General features: G+C 41.7%; 1 protein-coding gene across 1 annotated transcript in view; it reads left to right on the forward strand.

The window, feature by feature from the left end:
- usp43b (ubiquitin specific peptidase 43b) overlaps nucleotides 1-20,764 on the forward strand; it is a 94,174-nt gene that overhangs the window by 19,907 nt on the left and 53,503 nt on the right. The window contains exon 3 of the mRNA XM_085453497.1: nucleotides 15,065-15,168. Coding sequence (XP_085309623.1) covers nucleotides 15,065-15,168 — 104 coding nt within the window. The remainder of the gene's footprint in view (nucleotides 1-15,064; nucleotides 15,169-20,764) is intronic.

Consider the following 20,764-nt stretch of genomic DNA (forward strand, 5'->3'; position numbering starts at 1 on the left):
TCCTGTGGTTCAGAGCTACCCAGCTGGAAGAGCAGCTTGGAGGTTAGGGTGCAAATATGACCACTAAGTGTCTGAGCTCCTCACTCATCTTTGACCCACATCAGTGTTGATTGGCTTATGGTGCACTCCATGTCCAAGATCCAAGTCAGAACTCCCCCTTAAATCAGACTTCCAACTTGGAACCCCACCAACCCCATACCCAACTAATGCGCATGTAAAGGTTTAAATGTTGCAGTCTGTACTAAAGCTGTTGTGCATTTATGACTCGCTAAAGAAGCCATACACTTAGAACTCACTCTAGAATGTAGTGTGAAGCGCTTTGGGGTCCTTAGGGACTAGAAAAGCACTATACAAATGCAGGCCATTTTACCAACTGACCAGGCTCTATGCATAAGCATGCTGCGGCACTGCAGCGTAATGCCAGTGATACATGAGTGGCTCTAAACTGCTAAGGAGCAAAATAAATACATTTTTCCTTGCTGCTCCAACTCTACCACTACAACACACTCAACTCCAGTATATTGCCAGTCTAATGTAGTATGAAATCTAAGAAATCTTTGCTCATAACACTTTCCACTCAATGATATATTGATCTAAAAAAGACACACAAAAAATGTTTAATAATCCACATTTCTACGTGGGCTGGACCAATGAAACAACATGATGTAAAATTGCAGAAAAAGTTATGATAGTTTTTGACTTTCATTTTTGTTAAGTCATAGAAAATGTCCTTGTTTTTAAAAAATGGACTGTCATTTAATTGTTTATCTGTTATTTAATTACTTTGGTCTAGCATGAATTACAATGGGGCTATTTATCAGTAGGAAACCTGGCGTGGAGTCCTCACTGGGCTGATTCTGGCCCCCAGGCCTTATCTTTGAACCCTTGTGTTGCACTGTAGCTGTCAGTATGATTCAAAAACAATGATGTATATCCGAAACCACAATGTTTAGCTAAGTTCTGAGCATGTCATAGGAAGGAATAGCACAATAAGGGACTGATATCTGAAGCAGCACAGGAGCTGATCTAGCTGTAGTCAGTCTGTCAGTCTTAGAGGCTGGATTCTTGCAAAAAGAGACACTTTTGTAGGCATGAGCTTGCTCACTGCAGCAGACACACAGCTAAACTCTAACTGTCTGACATCTCCAGACCAAACAATGTATCACTGGTGGTTTGAATAACAGTTTAAGGGCATTGCTATAAAAGCTGCTCTCATGCTATGCAGCCCAACCCAGAAAGACATTTTCTCATTAGGTTGTGGAGAGCTTTGAAATGAAAGGAAACATGGTTAGGGTTTGCTTTTGTGTCATTGTGAGTTCTCGGAGGGGTTAGATGGGTTTAATTACATTCAAACTAAAATATTTAAAGCTTTAAAAGTCATTGTTTGAACTCTAACAGATTGGTCTACAAACACGAGCCACGAGTGAAGCGCCTCTTACCTGAAGAGAAATCTAGTTAAATGACCACACTGATTCTTTATTTAATATAAAGAGATTGACTTGCACACACATTATTCACAACCCTGCTGGGTCTGATTGGCGTACAGCACCGGCCCCAACAATTTAAATGATTCAGATTTGCTGAGTGGAGGTTTTCCAGCGAGTGTGTCAATTCAATTGCCTGAAAGAGGCTGAGTGAAATAATTTAAACAGTTGTTGATAGAAATAATTTAAGGAGGGAGGTGTGCCTGTCACGCCAGGTCCACTTTTAATGTGTTATCTTGATTTAAATTGAAGCTGCCTGTAAAGATGAATGGAAAGCAGTAATTATCAATCCAGCCTCACCAAGATATGCCACGCTGGAGAAAGAACGTCGATCCAGAAATAAAAATGTGATTGAGTTAAGCTCCATTACTTGTTTTATAACACAGTATATGCTGTTTTTGAAGGCCATGAAACGGGTACCAGAGTCTCCTGTGTAGCTCTGTTGATGCGCATGTCATTTATCCTCATCTGTGTCACCACAATCATCAGCAGCAGCCGCAGAAGCAGGAGGGTAATAATAAACCTCATCAGCTCAGGAGGTCGACCTTCCTTCATTAGAATTAATTTATCTCTCAGCTTCTCCGACTTAAAGTTGGAAGAATTCATCTTAAGAACCCTTTTCACCCAGAGGTTTTGTTTGTATGTTTTAAGATTTAACATCTGTCTGTTTTATGCCCATTTCCTATTTTAGAGAGGAACAAAGCTGTGAGGCAGAGTGAGTGACGATTGGCTACATTGGGTTCATGCTATAGACTGTAAACAAAAGATGGATCCAGAGACTGTGACATCGTCTGTTGGTTAGTGGGGCCCATCCTTAAGAGAAACTGACTTAAACTGCATGCTCATATGATAGAGACTCATCAGTCGCACCATATCCTTGACCCATTTGGCCTTTTGGACTCTAAATGGGACAGTAATTTACAGCTGTGAGAAGAGGTGAAGCAAACGAAATGAACAAATGAAACATGTTGTTTTCATGATTCGGCTGTGTAGCAGGCAGGAAGTGGACCCAAACGCAAGCTCACAGAGGCAGGAATGAACTCAAAACACAGCTTTATTGCTGGAGGGAAACGGCGAAACAAACTGATAAGAAACTACACTGGGAAGCAATACACTAGCACACAGAGAAACACACGGCCATGAATGAGGGAGAATGCAACACTGAACAGAGGGAGACGCGAACATAAATACACAGAGGTTTAACGAGGGAGGTGGGAGCACACGGGGAACACAGCTGACACAGATAATCGTAACGAGACAGGGCAGGAGCAACACAACATGACGCATACTGACGGGAGACTGTCAAAGTAAAACAGGAAGTACACAGAGGCGCAGACAGGAGGAGAGAGGGAGCACGGGGAGAGCACAGACATAACGGGCTGGGGAAAACAGGGAATAAAACAAGAGGGGAAACGAGGGCTCACAGATACACAGAGGGGCACACAGGGGGTAAAAGTCACAAGGGGAAGTCACATAAGGAACAAAATACAAAAATACATGAAACTAAGAATGCTGGGCCAACATGGCCCAGGATCATGACAGCTGTAGTCAATAAGACTTGAAACTGGTGATTGACACCATAAACTCTTTAGAAAAGACTTGACGTACCTATCTTCTCCACTTAAACAAAAGTAACTGTGACATGTTTGTTGCTCATATTCGGATGAATAACGCTATGTTATATTTTCTGGGATTTTTTAATATCTTCTAAAATTATTGACATTATCAAGTAAACCCAGTTCACCAAATGTGGATAAGCCTTTTTCTGTAACTCGCTCCGCATGAACAAAATTGAGATCTGTTATATCATCCAGCTTTAACTGCAGGTTTATTCTTAAACAGTAGCGGGGGCCTTATCAGTGGACCGACTTTATCTGTATTTTCAGTCGTTACATTTGCTTTAAGCATCCTTATAAAGGGTGTAACCACTTTTGACTCCTGAGATTTTCTCTTTGTCATGTTTTAAACCTAATCAAATATATCACAACCACGCCAAGTTCTTCAGGCTAAATGGTGGCAACATGATTGTGTTTTCTCAGAGTACAGGGAGGGAACTTCTGGAAACATTACACTTTTCATGTTTCCGCATCACTTCATTGTAAATGTTCATTAACACCACGTGAAAGTATATACAGTGTACAGGGCAAGGATTTGCAACGGTCCAAAACACACTCCGCTCATTCGCTCCTCTTGTATTTGTTTTCAGCACACTCACTCTCACTCCACTCCACACCAGGGAAACAGATCGGGGGTACCAGACGAGTCCGAGGCCCTAAGCACAAGAGAACTGCAGTTAGCATAAACAGAGTAACCACACGAGAAACAGGGTTTATCGTGGCTGTACTGACAAGAGTAACTCAACGATCCAGCAAAGAAGCCTTCTGAGCCCTCAGCTTAAATAGCCCAGGAGTCCAGGTAATCAGGTAAATTCACAGCAGGTGCGTGGGCCAAGGGCGGGAGCCCAGCTGAGCTGGTGAGAGAGGCAGACAGGTGAGAGAGAGGAGAGGGAGGGGGAGAGAGACACAAACTAAAATCAACATGTAGCCTGAAACCTAGGTCCACCAAGGAGACACAGAGACCATGACATTGTTTGAGATACCTTCAAAGAGACATGAATCACTTTTTTTCCAGTGACATGAACATACATTACATTACATCCACTGGTGTACAGTAATTTTTACCTTCATTTTACTGAACATACTATTCATCAGTTTTCTTTCTCTCTGCAAGAAAATAAACTAACTAAATAATTTCAAAGTGTGTGTTGGATCAGCGTTAGCTCCTGTGCACAGGATCGGTCTTGATCAAGTTCACTCTTAATGCAGACAGTCACTCAAACACACACTATGCCTGTGAGTGTCTTAAGGCACTGGTACAAAGATCTTTCAGTTCATTACCTGGTTAAAAACAAGAAGTATAATTCCAGCAGGGCCTTTAAAGTCAGACAGAGAAATGCAGCAGCAGATACTAAAGTGTGGGATATTCCTTTTACAGGTGACCAACTGCTGAGAAGAAAAAGTGCTCAGCTCACAAATACAAAGCTAAAAACAAGTAGATAAAAAAATGGAGAGAAACCAGGATTCATCGTTTATCACTTTTTATTTAATCAAGCTCTACTTTTTGCAGCCCTTAGTCAGTGTCTTTCGTTTTTGTGACTCACGCCGAGGTCAAATTATTGGGGCAAGGGCTGTTTTGTCAAAACTGATGTCCTATTCAGTGTTACGCATAACAGTCAGCTCATGACCTGCTTTAAAAATATGACTCATTCGTATGACACTGAATGGTTAAAAACACAAAGCAAAACAAACAGAAAGATAGAAACACTACCTAGTCTTTCACAGCGTGGTTAGTGGATATGCTGCACCTGTCACTCAGACACTGTGTTTACACCACACCAAGACCTTTTAGGCCACATGATTATAGCCTGCTTTCTGACCAGCTTTGCATCTTGGCTTGTTCTCGTGTCACCGTGTCTGTCTGATGCATCATTTTTTCCTTCTGTCGCTTTCATTTCTTTTGCTGAAAGCCCGTTCTCTACCATCTGGTGATGATGATAATCATGATGATGATGATGATGATGAAATCCATTTATAGGTCTGTGTTCTGCTGTCATGATGTTCTTAGACTAGCAGAGCAAGTACACAAAGCTCCCTCACAGTGGCTTTTACATAATTTTACATAATGTCTTTCAAAATCAGAAAGAATATCACATATTTGCTAGTTTTATTCACACGTAGTTCATTGCTTTGGTTTTTCTGGAGAATTTCAGGAGCGTGACCACGCCTGCAAACATGCTCCTTCCGGTTCTCATCTACATAGGTTACCCCAGTTCTACAAGCTGTTCATTATCATTTACGTGCCCTATCCTCTCTGCCCTTTTTCTTTTACTTCTTCACTTCTCAAGATTCAAGAGCTTTATTGTCAATACAACAGTATACAGAGCATACAGCTTACAACAAGGCTGTTTCACCCCAAGCCCCTCATGGTGTATATAAAAGATATATCTCCAAGAGATATAAAACTAGAAATTACAAATAAATAACATGCTAAATTTCGGTAAAATTAAGGGATAAAAAGGTACTAATTACTAACTATACAGTACTATATTATACAAGACTATACTACTACTGCCAGATGGGAAGAGGGAGAACAATGCATGTGAGGGGTGGAAAGTGCCTTTCACTATGCTGTTTGCACGTCGGATGATGTGCCTATTTAGTACATGAGGATCTGCCTGGGGGATGCTGCCAGTCCCCTTCGAGGCCTTCTCCAAACTGCAGCTCAATTCATGTCCAAGCCAATCACCTTTACCTACTAAAATGCTGTTAAACCTACAATCCGGACATGGGCCCAGCAAGTGAATTGCCTTTAAAGTAAATTCAAAACTTAACTTTGAACTTTGAAGTATCCATTGAGCAGCAGTTCTCTGGTTGAAAATACCTTTTTGATGAGGTCAGAGAATGGTCAGAGTGCTTTGAGCTGATTAAAAGGCAACAGTAGCTCAAATAATCCCGCATTACAGCTGTGGTATGCGTAACAATTGGACGAATCTCTGAACACACAACAAGCCAAATCCTGAACCATCAGACATGCTGCCTACAGCAGCGGAAGACCATGACGGGTGTTATTCCAGTCAGCTAGCAACAAGAAGCTGTTCACACAGGCTTGATTTCTGTTGCAACATTCAGATGGTAGGGTCAGAATTTGGATTAAAGATAATGATAATAATGATAATGTCACAAAGTAATCATCTCAAACCTGCTTCCTGAACACGACGATGAGTTCAAACTCAAATGGCCTCCACAGTCACCTGATCTCACTCCAATAGGGCACCTTTGGGAAATTCTCAGCCAACAAGTCAACAAGTCAGGTCAATATGAACCAAAATCTCTGAGGAATATTTCCATCACCTTGTTGAATCTATGCCATGAAGAATTAGGGCACCTCTGAAGGTGTCAGGGGGCTCAACCAAGTGCTAGCAAGGTGTATGTAATGAAGCATCTGGAGAGTGTGTCACATGTCCATATCTCACACAGGTTCATGCTCCCACTCTGCACTGTTTGTGTGGCGAGTGGGAGCAGTGGATCTGTTATTGGTGATAGCTCAGGAAAATGATAGGATGATCTGAATGTGAAGAAAATTGCAAAACCCATTGACAGCACAACACAAGAAGAAATATTAGAATCCATGTCATCTGTCTATTCTGCCTTGGTCCAGAACTTTGAATCAGCACACACTGCTCTGTTGAGTAATTCATGTGGCATTGTGAGAGGAAACAGCGCTTTCTCTGCTGAAAAGTAATCAGTCCAGTGAATGCTGTGGGAATGCTATTGATTAGCACTGCAGCACCATGGCTGTAAAGCAGGGGGACGTTGATGTTCAGTGACTGGTTAGTGTAATGTGAAACCCCTCCCCCTCAGTGCAAAGAGTTGACAACTTGGCCTCATGTCGGGCGAACGCCTATTGTTGTGGCTCCAGCTCAAGTAGTAGAGAGGTTTGTCCTCCTGATGCACGGTGACGCAAGCCCACCTTAGCTGGGAAAAAAAGGAAATGTTCATCTATAAATCTGTGTCTCTCAGTCTCACAGACCAGAGCAGCTATCAAATGCTTTATTTTATCTACTGATCAATTTATCCATCCATAAAGTGATGTCATTGCCATGACAACATATAAGATGCAAAACAAAGCCAATTGATTACTTGATTATTTCAGAAGCATAGAAGCAAATCTCTAACAGCACATGATTGAAGAAGTGGTGAAGATGGTAGTAACAAGGATGAGCATCTTATTGCAACTGAGCTCCAAGGTTTTCATGAGGCAGTGGTAGACTAAGCTGCTACACAAACAGATGGCAGATGGGAGGACAGGTTGGTGAGGGTCATTGACAAGATAGATGAGAGAGAGCGGGAGAAAGAAAAAGATGCAGACAGGTGCCATTAGGTATCAGGATAACATCCTTAGACCCACTGTTAGACTGGACTAGCCTGCTCCATTATTTTTTGCACTTTGATTTTCGAGTTGCCTTTGAATTCAGCCTTGTGAAGTTGATAATTTTCATTTCCATCAAACAATGTGGCATCCTTTTGTTTCTTACACCTTACCCAGTCCTTATAGATATCCAGCTTAATTTTTCCCCATTGAGATCTGATGTTTTCAAAGTTTTTCTTTAACTTTTTTTAAAGCAGTGTACATGTTTCCGTGGCTGTTGCCTAGCAGCACAGGCTGTCTTGATCATTTCTGATTTGTGGAAACTGTGGAAGATCAAAGTCAGTCAAAACTAGAGCAGACTGAAGCCATTATACTGTTAAGATGTGCAGCACATAGCCGTCATTCAGTTACAACCATGAGGTCACTTAGAGTCCAAGCCCTTATGTCTGGACGCTGAGCAAATAAATATGAATGTACCCCACAACGAGCGATCGCCTGGGGAGGATGTAATGGGCCAAAAGGGTCAGAGAGAAAAGCTCCCAGAATCAGTTATTGAGACTATTTATAGAGAGATAACCGTGCAACAGCAGGTGGTGTTGAAAGAGACCGTCCATTATTTATCAACAGTCTTTTTGTCAGCTGAGTACACTACTGACTCACTACTTATATCAATAAATGCATGCATATGTGTGTCTTTACAGCTGCCCTATATCGCTGTCTATCCTTTTCTGACCCTCTCTGTTACGATCGCCATGGGGATTTAGGTGCTGTTGTGGCTTGTTCTCAATCACTTCCTCATAGTGCTTTCTCCAGTGTCCGTTCCTGTGCATTTCCAGGGTTTGTTTAAATTATTCACATCAGGGCCATTACTAAGAACACTCACCCCCTCCTATACGATCATCTCCCCCCATCAGGATGAGATGGGTGGTCTGTTAGGATGGGAGGGGTGCCACATTTCCTGGGTTTTCGCCACAGTGGAGTAAAAGCGCCTGAGTTCTTTTACAGTGGATCCACTCACAGATGAATCACTCCCAGCAACGCTTTTTTGGGGGGTGAATTATTGAAAGCCTCTCCAATGGGATGAGAGTGCACTGTTAATCTGTGTGATTTCAGGCTTTCGTGCTGAAGTACAGATGTCCAGCAGTCAACAGTCTTTAACAGAGATGTGGTAGTGCGCTAGTCATCGGTGTCTACATCCACACTGCTGAAACGTATTGTGAGTAAATGTAGTGCTTTTGCCAAGGGTGCCTAAAACACTATAGGCAAACTTCCAAAAGCAGCTTCTACAAGTGGTGTAACATTACATAAAGTTCTTCTTTTGGTATGACCCTTTGTATCACAGGTATATTATTATTGCACAGAAAACAATAAGAAGGCAGAAGGCCTTGGTATTTCTGCTGAATATGAGCTCTGCACTGTGATGTTGCAAATTCAGACCATGAGCATAGCATAAACTCAGTATGTAGTGTGAGTTAACACATTATACACATTTCTTAAAATTGGCAGGGTGTCTGCTCAGCTTCTGCCATGCTGGATGCAGGGTGGCTGCAGCTGCAGCTTTTAAAGCTTTGCAGTAACATGAAACATGACTTTTATATCATCACTTAGACATAGTGAACATCACTTGTGCCTGTCGTGTCACTCAGACATGAATCGGCCAGCGCTGTCAGCATGTTGTAAATGTTTGGCTTAAAGGGCATAGCAAAATAAGATGTTTTTTTTATTTACCAAACCAAACGATTGGAATCCATTTAATACACCATCACAATCCTAGTCAGTAATGTACTTACACTAAGGCAATGACATATTTTTGTTTCCAGCATGAGTAACTACCAAGAAACCTGACCTCTGCTTTTAAATCAGCTAGCGTTCTCTGATTTTTCTAGAAATTGACTCTTTCCAGGCGGCTGTCTGATGCTGAGCAGCCAACCGCACAACAATTTGCTTATCACGACTCGCTCTCAATCATTGTGGCCTCACTCTCTGTTCTTCTTTCAGCCGACTTAAAAAAATCACACTTCGTGAACTCTGGCCTCCTGCTGACAGTGCTGAGCTGGCGGTCGGCCTCCAGCCCACCACTCAGTTGCGTGCCGTATCTTTGTCATTTATCTAAATCCCAGAAATCAATTACAGCACTCCAAGGTGCCAGGGTGAGGGATTTGAGTTTTAATTTACTCCTTGCTCCTCAGGCACTGGCACATGCCCCTCTCCTGGCATTGAGGCTTATTGAATTAAGCAGAGGTAGACAATTCTCAGGCTTTACATATCTCGGATATTGGCAGCTGCACATTTTTGTGTTTACATTTCCCAATGTTGCTTTTGTAGATATGACTGGCCTTGGTTTTTATTTCGATTTCATTTTGGGGTCTTTTCTCTGTTTAGCAACTTAGTTTGTTCTTGGCAGTGTTCTTCTTCTGACTGACTCTATAAGTCAGAGGGGCCAGTTCTTTGGAGTTCCCCTTACCAGATTAATTTAATACTGGATTAGTGTGCCAAAATCAAAAGAATTTACTTTAAAGTATCCATAACAAAGTCCATATGCACTCTGAGACTCTCCTTTTACCTTTGGTCCAGCTAAATTAACAGTCTTCACAATGAAAATGCATCAGAATTCACCAGTTCAAACAGATCTGGATTGAAAACGCGCTACATTGTGTTCCCAACACATTCTCATTCCCAGGACATCAAAGAAACAGAAGAAAATTTTCATCCAGGATTTTATTTTCAAAATCTATTCAGGTAGTTTTGGTGGCTATACTGAGTCAAACTGAAAAAACAAAACAACTATCATTGACCTCAGGTTTGACGCGGGACACAAGCTCCATTCTTCTGGGTGAAAGTCTCATGTGTGGCCCACATATCCACCATGACCCTGTGTTTTTTTCATCCTACTTCTACTTAGGGACAAGCCATGTTATTGTATTTGTCCACACAGTTACAAGGCTACAATATCACAGATATATGACTGGTCAGTTGCAACAAGAAGGGTGGGGTGATACCACCCTTCTTGTGTTACCATGTAAAACTATGAAGACCCAGTGTGTAACAGCAGCCTAACAGCCACAGGGATGCAGTAACGTTAGAAGCACTGCCACCAGTGATAGGTCAGCACTAGCCCCACGAGGGAACCTGCTGTTAAAAGGTAGCCCAGATTGAAATGACTTCAATCTGACTTCAATTCTTAGCAATGTTGTTTCAAATAAAAAGAAACTATAGCTACACATATTTTCTCTATTGAAGACCACAGTTAATACTAACAGTAATGTTAATGGTGGAACATTAATGCCTGACATGTCCGGGGTCTGGTGACCCAGTGCCCTTTGATTTAGTGGTTTCTCAGTGTGTTGTATTTCTGGCTCTTTTAGTTATTCCTTAGTATTTATGGTGATTTCTAGTCTTTAGGTTTCTGTCTCCCCTGTGTTCCTTCTGTCACGTTTAATCAAGTTATGCTTTCATGTCTATGCTTCTCATCGTTTCAGTGTCAAGTCCGTGTCTCTGTGCCTGTCTCATGTTTCCTGTTTTACTTTGACGGTCTCATGTGCTATGTTAGTGTTTTCAGCTTTGCTTCCTCACGGTCTTGTTGTACGTGATTACTCCCAGCTATGCTCTCCTGCTGTCTCATTCCCTCATTATTCCTCTGTGTATTTAAGCACTTTGTCTTCGTCTGATTGTCTGCTTATCATCCATCACTAACGTCCCATGTCTCAGGTATTTGTGTGTTTCCTAGTGTTCCTGGTTTTTGTGTATTTAGTTTCCCCAGTTTAGGTTTTTGTGGTTAGTTTCTCATTTGTCTGTTTCTTATGTTTGGTTCATCTTCTGTTTTTCGGCGTCAATAAAAGGCACGGCATTTGTTATAATACAGTTACGTTTCCACATTTCGTTCATCTGTATTTGGGTCCACTGCTTTCCACTCCACACTGTCTGCCTTGACATGACATTAACAAAGCTGTTGCTGTTAGCTGGCTAACTAGAAGAGGTACCTTCTGTGCTGATGATGTGCCCTCCTCCTGCAGGGTGAAGATTAGACAGCTGTCCTCAGTTCACAACCAAGTTGAGCATTAAATGTGTGAATTGTTCCACACTTTACTTTTGAGTTTTCCAACGAGGTTAGACCCAGTCTTGGGGTCATTACTCTAAAAAGTAACGTATTACACATTACGCATAACTTGTCATAAAAAAGCAGTGCAGTTTTTTATCATACATACTCCCTGGAGAAAGTAATTTGTTATGCCATTCATTACATTAATTTTACATTACACTCTAAATTGATAGCTATATAAACCTTAGGCTACAGTTCTATATACCTGTCCCAATGAGAATACACAAGTAATCTTTCTTAGATTTTTTTTTAGGTATAAACACAAAACCAACCCAAAAGAGACTTTAAAGCAGTAATTCTACTGTACGTGTACAAATGAAAGCCATAATGCTGCTAGCCTGACTCCTTATCACTGCTGCAGTCTTCTTCCTGTTAAAAGAGAGTTTTTCCTTCCCACTGTCACCAAGTGCTCGGGTCATCAGATTGTTGGGGTTTTCTCTGTATTATTGTTGAGTCTTTACCTTACAATATAAAGCAGCTGTGTAAATAAAATAAAATTAAACTGGACTGGTAAAACAGTTTCCCCTTGGATGAGCCTCTGCTTGTCACAAATGTCGTAATGAGACACAAGCAAAATGAAAATATTTGTAAAGAGTAGGGAACATTTGTGTGTGTGTTTGCTTCAAATACTGAAAGGTAAGTGTCAGAAAAGTAGTGACATTTTATGTCGGGTTTTTTTCTCTCTTTTCCTTCGTGGCTCTATAAATAGCTGGGTGAATTTTTTTTCTCTCTCTGTTGCCTGTCTGTTTAGTTACAGTTTTATCAGGTTGAAAGATGGCACATTTTTCTGACAAGCAATTTCAAAGATAGCATCTCAATTTCAGACTTGTGCATGCCATCCCTTGAGATGGCCCCCCTGTTCTGCTGGGGTCATTTCCCAACCTGTAAAACAATTTCTTAAACCAGCAGCAGACGCAGCTTCCTCTGTGGGAACTGATATCTGACCACGATCATTTAGATAACTCTTCAGAACCCCATATCAGAAGGCACATAAGCTGCCCCCACTTCCTCACTGTGTTTAAATGTCCACGCCGTCAACAGCTACTGTTAGCACACATCTAACACCTTGCAGTCTACTGACACGGCAGGGCATGGGTTTCCAGAGAGGTGATAAGACCAACTGTGTTTGAACTCTGTGGCCTCGGTGTTGCTTTTTATCTTTCCATAAAGATAGCAGTGGAATCCATTAGCAAGCATGTGGAAGAAAAAGAGGGAGTAAAATGCTGCGCTTGATGTCAGCTCGAAATGCAAATGCACGACAGGCTGCACTCTCAAGCTCTCACTGCTTGTTGTACATAAAGCGGTAACTGGAAGATCAGCCGTGTTGAACCTCCGCTTTTGGTTAATCCTTCCGTGACAGGAAGATATGAAAGCTCCTCGACTCCATGAAAAGAGAGGAGGTAGAGGTTTGTCATTGTGCTCCTCTTAAAGCACAGTGCAGCAGGGTGGTCAGGTTTCAGGCTGGGGTCTCTGTGAGCTCAAATGCTTTCAGAAGAATAGAGTCAGCATTTGGAAATGCTGGCAAACTGCAAAGGAGTCTTCCGTTACTCTGAGTGCACCTCACAGACAAACAAACGCACACACCCTCCACCTCCCTCTCCCCTTTAGAAATTCAAAACCCCCTTTTTTAACTTTGTGAGGGGACGTCATGGTCGAGCTGCCAGCCTGGGAACAGCGGCAGCCAGTACGGGACCAGTAGCTAGAAACTTGAGGAATAGTAAACAGAGCGAGAGTGTGGGTCAACAGAGAAGGCTCAGAGAGTGCATTTCCATTTGGCTCTGCCAGCCTGGCGTAAAAAGCACCGAGATGATATGATGACTTAATGCAGTCTCAAGTACCTGACTTTTTACACCAGGCTATTGTGGGACTGATAGCGTGTGAGCAGAGGAATGCTAGCAGCAGGTCTGTATGCCACATTATGCCCTTTTAAAGCAGAACCACTTAAAGAATGTTTTCCAGCTTTTATTTTCCCCTGCCTGAAAAGGTGTGAATGAGTCAATACAGCACAGAAATATCACTGTGTGACTACGTGTCATAACGTTCAGCACTTTTAAATTTTAGTTAAAGTGTGTCATTATTAACCCCTTTAAAGCCTAAACCATCAAATAACTGCCAGAAAATTCAGTGTCTTGAGTTTTTATTAAACCTGCTGACAAATTTTAAAAAACGATTTTCATATTTTCTTTTTTTCTAATGTATTTTGTCATTTATTGAGGTTTTTCATGGGGGGGATTACACTGATGATGCAGAAGTCTCTTTCTGTGTATCAAATATGATGCACTAGGCATTAAAGCACAACAAACACTACTGTGTTCTTCTCAGCCCGTCACATAACTTTGGTTTACGCACACAGCCAAACAGATCTATACATTTTGGCAGCATTATGAAGTGAAAGGCACATTATTCAAACGTTTATTGCTTATGGTTTGTAATTAGGAAAACATGAATTCATCTGCAAACTGATGCAGAAGATTGTTCACATAGTTGTGTCGTCAGCATTGCTTATGATCCTCCCAGCGTGTTTCATCCCACACATTTAGTGTGACCTTGCAATTCTTTGGCTGCTCACTCCTTTTTTTAAACTTCTCTACTTTTATCTCCATCCAAGGCCAGCTTCCTCCCATTTGTAAGAATTTGATAAAATAAAAATAAAGGCTTCTTGAAGGGGTTATATTTAGGACGGAGCACTCTTTTAAAGGTTTTTTAAAAAGCAAAGTAAAAACGTGCAAATGCCTTTGTTCAGTGACCGAGATGGACATCGATTAACACCTAATCGGCTGTTTAACATTTGTACATGTACAGTATATTTTCTTTCTCTTCCTCTAACGCTGCTCTGTTTCCTCCTTCATTTCCACCTCATCCACTTCCTCCTTACCTCAAGCCTTGTCTCCTAAACTGAAGTCAGGGCTCTAGCACACAAAAACGTGCGTAAACATGTTGATTTATTCCTGGTATTTTTACAGTTACTCAGAAAATAAGACATGCAACCATCCTGTCTTCGGGCATCTGACACAAAGCTAGCTAAAAAAAAAAAACAGCTGGTTGTTAGCTAACAGAAAAAAAATCACACTTTCCTTCAAAAAGGTTGATTACACTCTCACATCGTATGAGAGTTTATTTATTAAGCGTCCAAATCCAACAATGTTGGATCCACTTCAAAGAAAGTTTCATTAGCTGTTGCTACTAAGCTTCACTATCTCTTCAGATTACTTTCACAAGGTTTTACAGCTTCTTCCAGAGTAGATAGATATGGACACATAACAGTTCACTACAGATGGATGGCAACCGAGGTTGTTTGTCCTACATCATCCCCCATAGCTAAGATTATACACTTGAATTAGGAAGGGGTAAAAAAAAAAACAACAGAATTCGATGGGTGGTTGTCTGCAATCTACTGACATCTACTGGTGATATTTTACTCAATTTACCTTTAAAGTACACATTTGCTGTCTCATTAACAATGCCTAACAACTTTTGCAGTGTATATATATATAATAAATGTGAGAATGGGATAGACTTTCTGTGTTTATGTGTGGCCTCCTTTGTGCCGCAGGGCCCTGTTGGAGCTGAGGAAGTGCCGTCTCCTGATCCATCCCAGTCACAGCAGCCCAGAGTCCAGCACAGCTTTGTCCAGGAGCATTTCCAGGCACAATACAAGTGAGTTTCTAAGGATAAAATTTGATTTAAATGAAGTCGACATTAAGGACAAATCAGTTTGTCACATCTTGCTGGCTTACTATCATTACGTGAAGAGATAATGGTACAAGTGACTGCTGAAACCTTCCCTGAGTCATTAATAGACTGTATTTTAAAGATGCGGGTAACTTCCTTGAAGTGGCATTTTAATGTATGTCACAGAGGGAGACCAAGAACAAAGGAGTGGGGGCACACAAGAACACAATATAGAAAGTTAGTGGAGGAAAAAACTGTGTTTATATAGATGTATTACATAAAAGCAACAGTTTAAACATCATTTTGCATTAAAAACCTGTTTTTCACCTTTCAGACTTAGTAAAGCATATAAACTATTTAAGTGAAAATCACAATACTACCTACAGTAAGTTACAGAACAAGAATCAACTCATCCCTAAGTACTAAAAAAAGATTCCTTTGTGCATCCAAAGGAGTCTACTCCAGTAGAAAGAATTGGGTTTAAGGGATTTTTGCAGAGGTTCAACAGGTGCATCCATCTTTTATATACAGACTATGGTTGTAACTTGGTCTAACAGTTACCAGACACAGAAGGCCTGTCAAACTGTTTCTCCCATTGAATGACTGTAGCAAGACAAAAGTGACTTTGTAAAAAAAAAAATTCTTCTGAACCAAAAACTATTTGTCAGCAGACATTTCTTTCTGTTTGGCTGAAATCAGCACATACCATATCAAGCATCTTGTGAGTTTTGTTTGCACAAAGGTCCACTGCCATGTTGTCAAGTGGTCTAAATGTCAGGTTGCTCTGCAAGAGAAAGGTCACGACTTAAATAGCTCCTGCGGACACGTCTGTCTCATGGCACTCCTGTGTTTCGTCCAGGCTCACACTGTGTAGATAAATGACATAAATATTACTGAATAATACCAGTGAAGAGAGGGGGTCAAATCACACAATCCACTTACAGGCTCACAGTACACGGTGTTCAGGGTTCACCGGTCAGATTGCAGAGTAATTGCTAAATACGGCCGATTTAATGGAGATGTCATAATTTCTTTTACAGAGAAGCCCTCAGAGACACACATGCCAGGTTAGAAGGACTTTAAATCTTCGCCCACACAAACACACACACACAGCACTAATTACCAGGCAGACAGAGGCAGTTATTCTGAAAAGGCCCAATGAAAAACTGGCCTGCTTCTCTAACCTCTGAGCCTCTTAGAAAAACAGAAATCTCTTAAGTACTTATTTAGAGTGCTTTCCTTTTTGTGCTGAAACAATTAGGGATGTCACAATGGTCGAGTATTTTCTCTGTTGTAATGCTTTGTGAATATTTTTCAATCAAAGACTTTTCTTCCTGTTTTTTTGGAAGGTGGGTTTTAAGGGGAAAAAAGGGGGAAAGCGCTTAGCACACTGTCTTATTAACATTTCGGTGCAGCTGGATGTCCTCATGTCTCCCACAGATCAGTCATCCTGGAGATAAAGAGGCGGCTGATGTACACATCCGTCAGCTGCAGCCTCCTGAGAGTGGAACAGGTCGACTTTATCTCAATGGAATTTTTAATCTTGTCCGTTAGAAACTACGTTTATGCCGCAGTTTAGCTTTCAACGCTTTGCCTCGTTGGTTAGTTGAGTTAGGTTACAGTTTACTTCTATTATACCTAACATCTAAGCAGTTGTTGCTGCTGCTGCTGATTTCAAATCTAATTTTTTTATAAACAAGACTTTTTTATAAAAGTGCAGGCTTTCCAGGCTGAACTGCCTCTGATGCGTACTCTCTGTGGCCTGTACCTTCTTCCATCTGCTAATTCTTTGGAAAATTGGCAGCTCTGTGTGACTGCCAGTATTACATCTGTCAGAGCGCATCGCCTAATTGCCACCCTCACTCTCAAATGTTTCAGCTGTGACACACTGGGTGGGTCTACATAGGAAGCAGCAGCCGTAGCAGCCCGGCAGGCAAGATTTGTTCCTCTCTCCCACTCAAATAGTGTCCTAGCCAGCGAGAGTGGGTGAGACGGCACAGAGAGAGTGCGCAGTATACAACAGGAGCGAGTGCATCGCTCTGCGGTAGCACGTAGATGTCAAAAGATTGAAAATGTTATCACCTCAAAATAATTGCACCAATTTGAAGGGCGGGGTAATTGCTCTTATTGAAAATTAGAACCACCGTTTGAGGTTTACTGCAGTAAAAAGACGCGGCCCACAAAAGGAGCTCAGATCTGAAGCAGTTTTTTTTCAACACTTCTTATGTCCACCTTTATTTTTCATGCTGCTATTGTGCAAATTTCTGAAGAAATGTTCTGCCATTCTTCTGAGACTCTTTTTTTTCCTCCTGCTCGTCTTTGATGGAGAGGATGTGCTGCCTCACCTTTCCTTTTTCTGAAACACCCCAAAGGTTTTTTATTTGACTAAAGGCAGGTGAAATGCTTGGTCAAGTAATAGTTTTAGAAACTCTTGTGTGATTCTGGCAGAGCTCTGTGGATCCTTTTTATGCTGGAATATTCATCTTCTGCCAAGCTTTAGGAGACGGAAGTCATCTTGTCAGCCAGCATTCAGGCATTGTCTGTGCCGCCTATAAATGTTGTCTCCCTTTTGCACTCGTCCAGGTCCATATCATCACGCTCCAACCTCTGCGCTATGTATTGGTCATGTTCACAAGAAACATACTGGAGCTGAAGCTGAAGCATTTAGCCTGCGCCCGGTGTTCGTTAGGCTTCTGTTCGTGCTCTTCAGCAAATTTGAGAGCAAGCTGTCACAAAAATTCCTACAGACAAGAATACCGCCGGCTCTGAATCGTCTGTTTTTAAGAGGTAGATGATGAAAGCAGTGCACTGTCAGTGGCATCACTGCAGACGGACAGCCATTGTGGTTGTATTTAGTGGTGCTTTACCTGCTTTTGTACATCCTTAATACTGCTGCAGCTGCGTTTTTAGTTTTACCAAGGACTTTCTTGGATCTTGGTGTAGATCAGAGGTGTCACACATAAGGCCTGAGGGCCAGAATAAGCTCAATAAAGACTCCAATCTGGCCCAGGGGACTACTTTGAAAAATGTGAAGGAGTCCAAAAATGGATGCACTACTCTGTTTTTACCACATTAAGATGTAGCAGAGATTAAATGTGTAGTTAAACGTCTTTACACTGCAGGAAAACAGAGTGTTCTGGTCCGGCCTGTAATGATAGTTGCTATTGTTGAAGCTACCCACAGGGGGCGCTCTGGAATCAATAAGATATACAGAGTAGAAGAAGAAAGTGATCGTTGTAGAAAGAATAATAAACAGCTAGCACCAGGAGCAATTCTTGATGTTTTATTCATAGAGGAATAAGAACATTACATGGTACCAGGAGACGGGTTAAGAATAAGAAGCAACGCAACAAGATGGATGCAATAAAACCGCCAAGTCCGTTGAAACTGACTGGAAACGTGGATGCAAGTTGGAGGACTTTCAAACAGCAGTTCAAACTGTATATTGCAGCTGTCGGAGTGGATCGACGGGCAGATGAAAGAAAAATAGCCATGCTGCTCACCATCGCCGGCACAGAAGCAATAGAGGTCTTCAACACTTTTGTGTTTGCTCAGCCCGAGGACAAAGATAACTTTGATGAAGTCATGAAGAAATTTGACGAGCACTGTCTGTCAAAGAAAAATGAAACATACGAGAGATACGTCTTTCGCTCACGCTTACAGCATCAGGGTGAGTCATTTGATACTTTTCTCACAGACCTCAAGATCAAAGCTCAGTCCTGCAATTTTGGTGATCTCAGAGACTCTATGATACGAGATCAAATAGTGTTTGGAACTAATGAGAAGAAGCTCCGAGAGAAACTGTTGAGAGAAACAGAACTAACGCTGGAAAGTGCTATAAAGATAAGTCAAGCCAGTGAGCTAGCACGACAACATGTACTGACGTTTAGAGAGCCTGTTCAAGGAGCAGCGCAACAGGAAAATGAGGCAGTGAATGCAGTGTCGATTAAAAGAAAGCCATGGAGTAAATTCAAAAACAACGACAACAAAAACAAAACGTGTGACAATGAAATGTTCACTTGCAAGAGATGCGGAGAGAAACACAGACCAAAACAATGTCCCGCATATGGAAAAAAATGTGCAAAATGTAAAGGACAAAACCATTATGCAAAAATGTGTCTCTCCAAAAACAAGGGACAAAAAGTACACACTGTGCAGGAAAACACAGATGACAATGATGATCTAAGTGAAACATTTTTCATTAAGATGGTGTCACATGAAGAAGATGTCAATGCACAGTCTTCAAGACATAACACTGGCCAAAGTGTTAGTTCAGTCACAGATGATAAATGGACTGCTCCACTGTTAGTCAATGGGACATTGGTAACATTTAAAATTGAGACAGGGGCCAAAGCTAACTTGATCAATGAGAAGGATTTCAAGGCACTGACTGAGAAGCCTAGAAGATTTACAGAGAAAGTCACGCCGCTGAGGGCCTACAATAACCAGCCAATACAAACAAAAGGAGGATGCAGACTTAAAGTGACAGCAAAAGGCAAACAGCATAACATTTTGTTCACCATCGTACCTGATGGACACGAGTCACTTTTAGGAGATAAAACATCTGAGGATTTGGGACTAGTAAAGAGGATCTATCAGATTAATACTGACACCACGAAAGAAGCCAAACAAGGCAAAAGACTGGAACACCAAGGGCATGAAGGAAGTTCAGACATTATCAGTAAATTTCCTTCAGTCTTCAAAGGACATGGAACATTGCCTTACACCTACAAAATCCAGCTCAAGGATGATGCCGTGCCTGTGGTGCATGCCCCAAGGAGAGTGCCTGCTCCATTACGGACAAGTTTGAAAAAAGAGCTTGAAAGAATGACTCAAATGGGTGTCATTGAACGAGTGGAAGAGCCCACAGACTGGGTGAACTCTATCACTTGTGTCAAGAAAAAGAATACAGGTGCCTTAAGAGTCTGCCTTGATCCCAAAGATCTAAATGAAAATATTAAAAGAGAGCATTATCAGATCCCTAAGAGAGAGGAAATAATGAGTGAAATGGCAGGAGCTAAGTTTTTTAGCAAACTGGATGCATCACATGGATTTTGGCAGCTGAGGCTAGACCCAGAAAGCAGCAGGTACACTACCTTTAACACGCCATTTGGGCGTTACTGTTTCTTGAGGCTCCCATTTGGAATTAAATCAGCACCAGAGATCTTCCACAGGGCAATGGAGTCCCTGATCGAAGGGCTGGAAGGCACCAGAGTCTACATAGATGACCTCGTAGTCTGGGGAAATACAAGGCAACAACATGATGAAAGGCTGGAGAAACTTTTGTGGAGAGTTAACAAGAATGGACTTAAACTGAATAGAGACAAGTGCCTCTTTGATGTTTCAGAGATGACCTTCCTGGGAGAGAAGGTTACAAGTGAAGGGGTGGAACCTGATCAGTCAAAGGTACAAGCCATATTGGATATGCCAGCACCCACTGACAAAAAAGGTGTCTTGTGAGCAATGGGGATGATCAACTTTCTGGGTAAGTTCATTCCTAATCTTACCTCCAAGACAGCATGCCTAAGGGAGCGGCTACAGCACAACACAGTGTTCGAGTGGACGGTCCGGCATGAGAAAG

This window comes from Copadichromis virginalis, linkage group LG4 (genome assembly GCF_057382275.1).
Source record: "Copadichromis virginalis isolate Kocher_CV1m ecotype Utaka linkage group LG4, C_Virginalis_male_GT1.1, whole genome shotgun sequence".
Lineage (NCBI taxonomy): Eukaryota > Metazoa > Chordata > Actinopteri > Cichliformes > Cichlidae > Copadichromis > Copadichromis virginalis.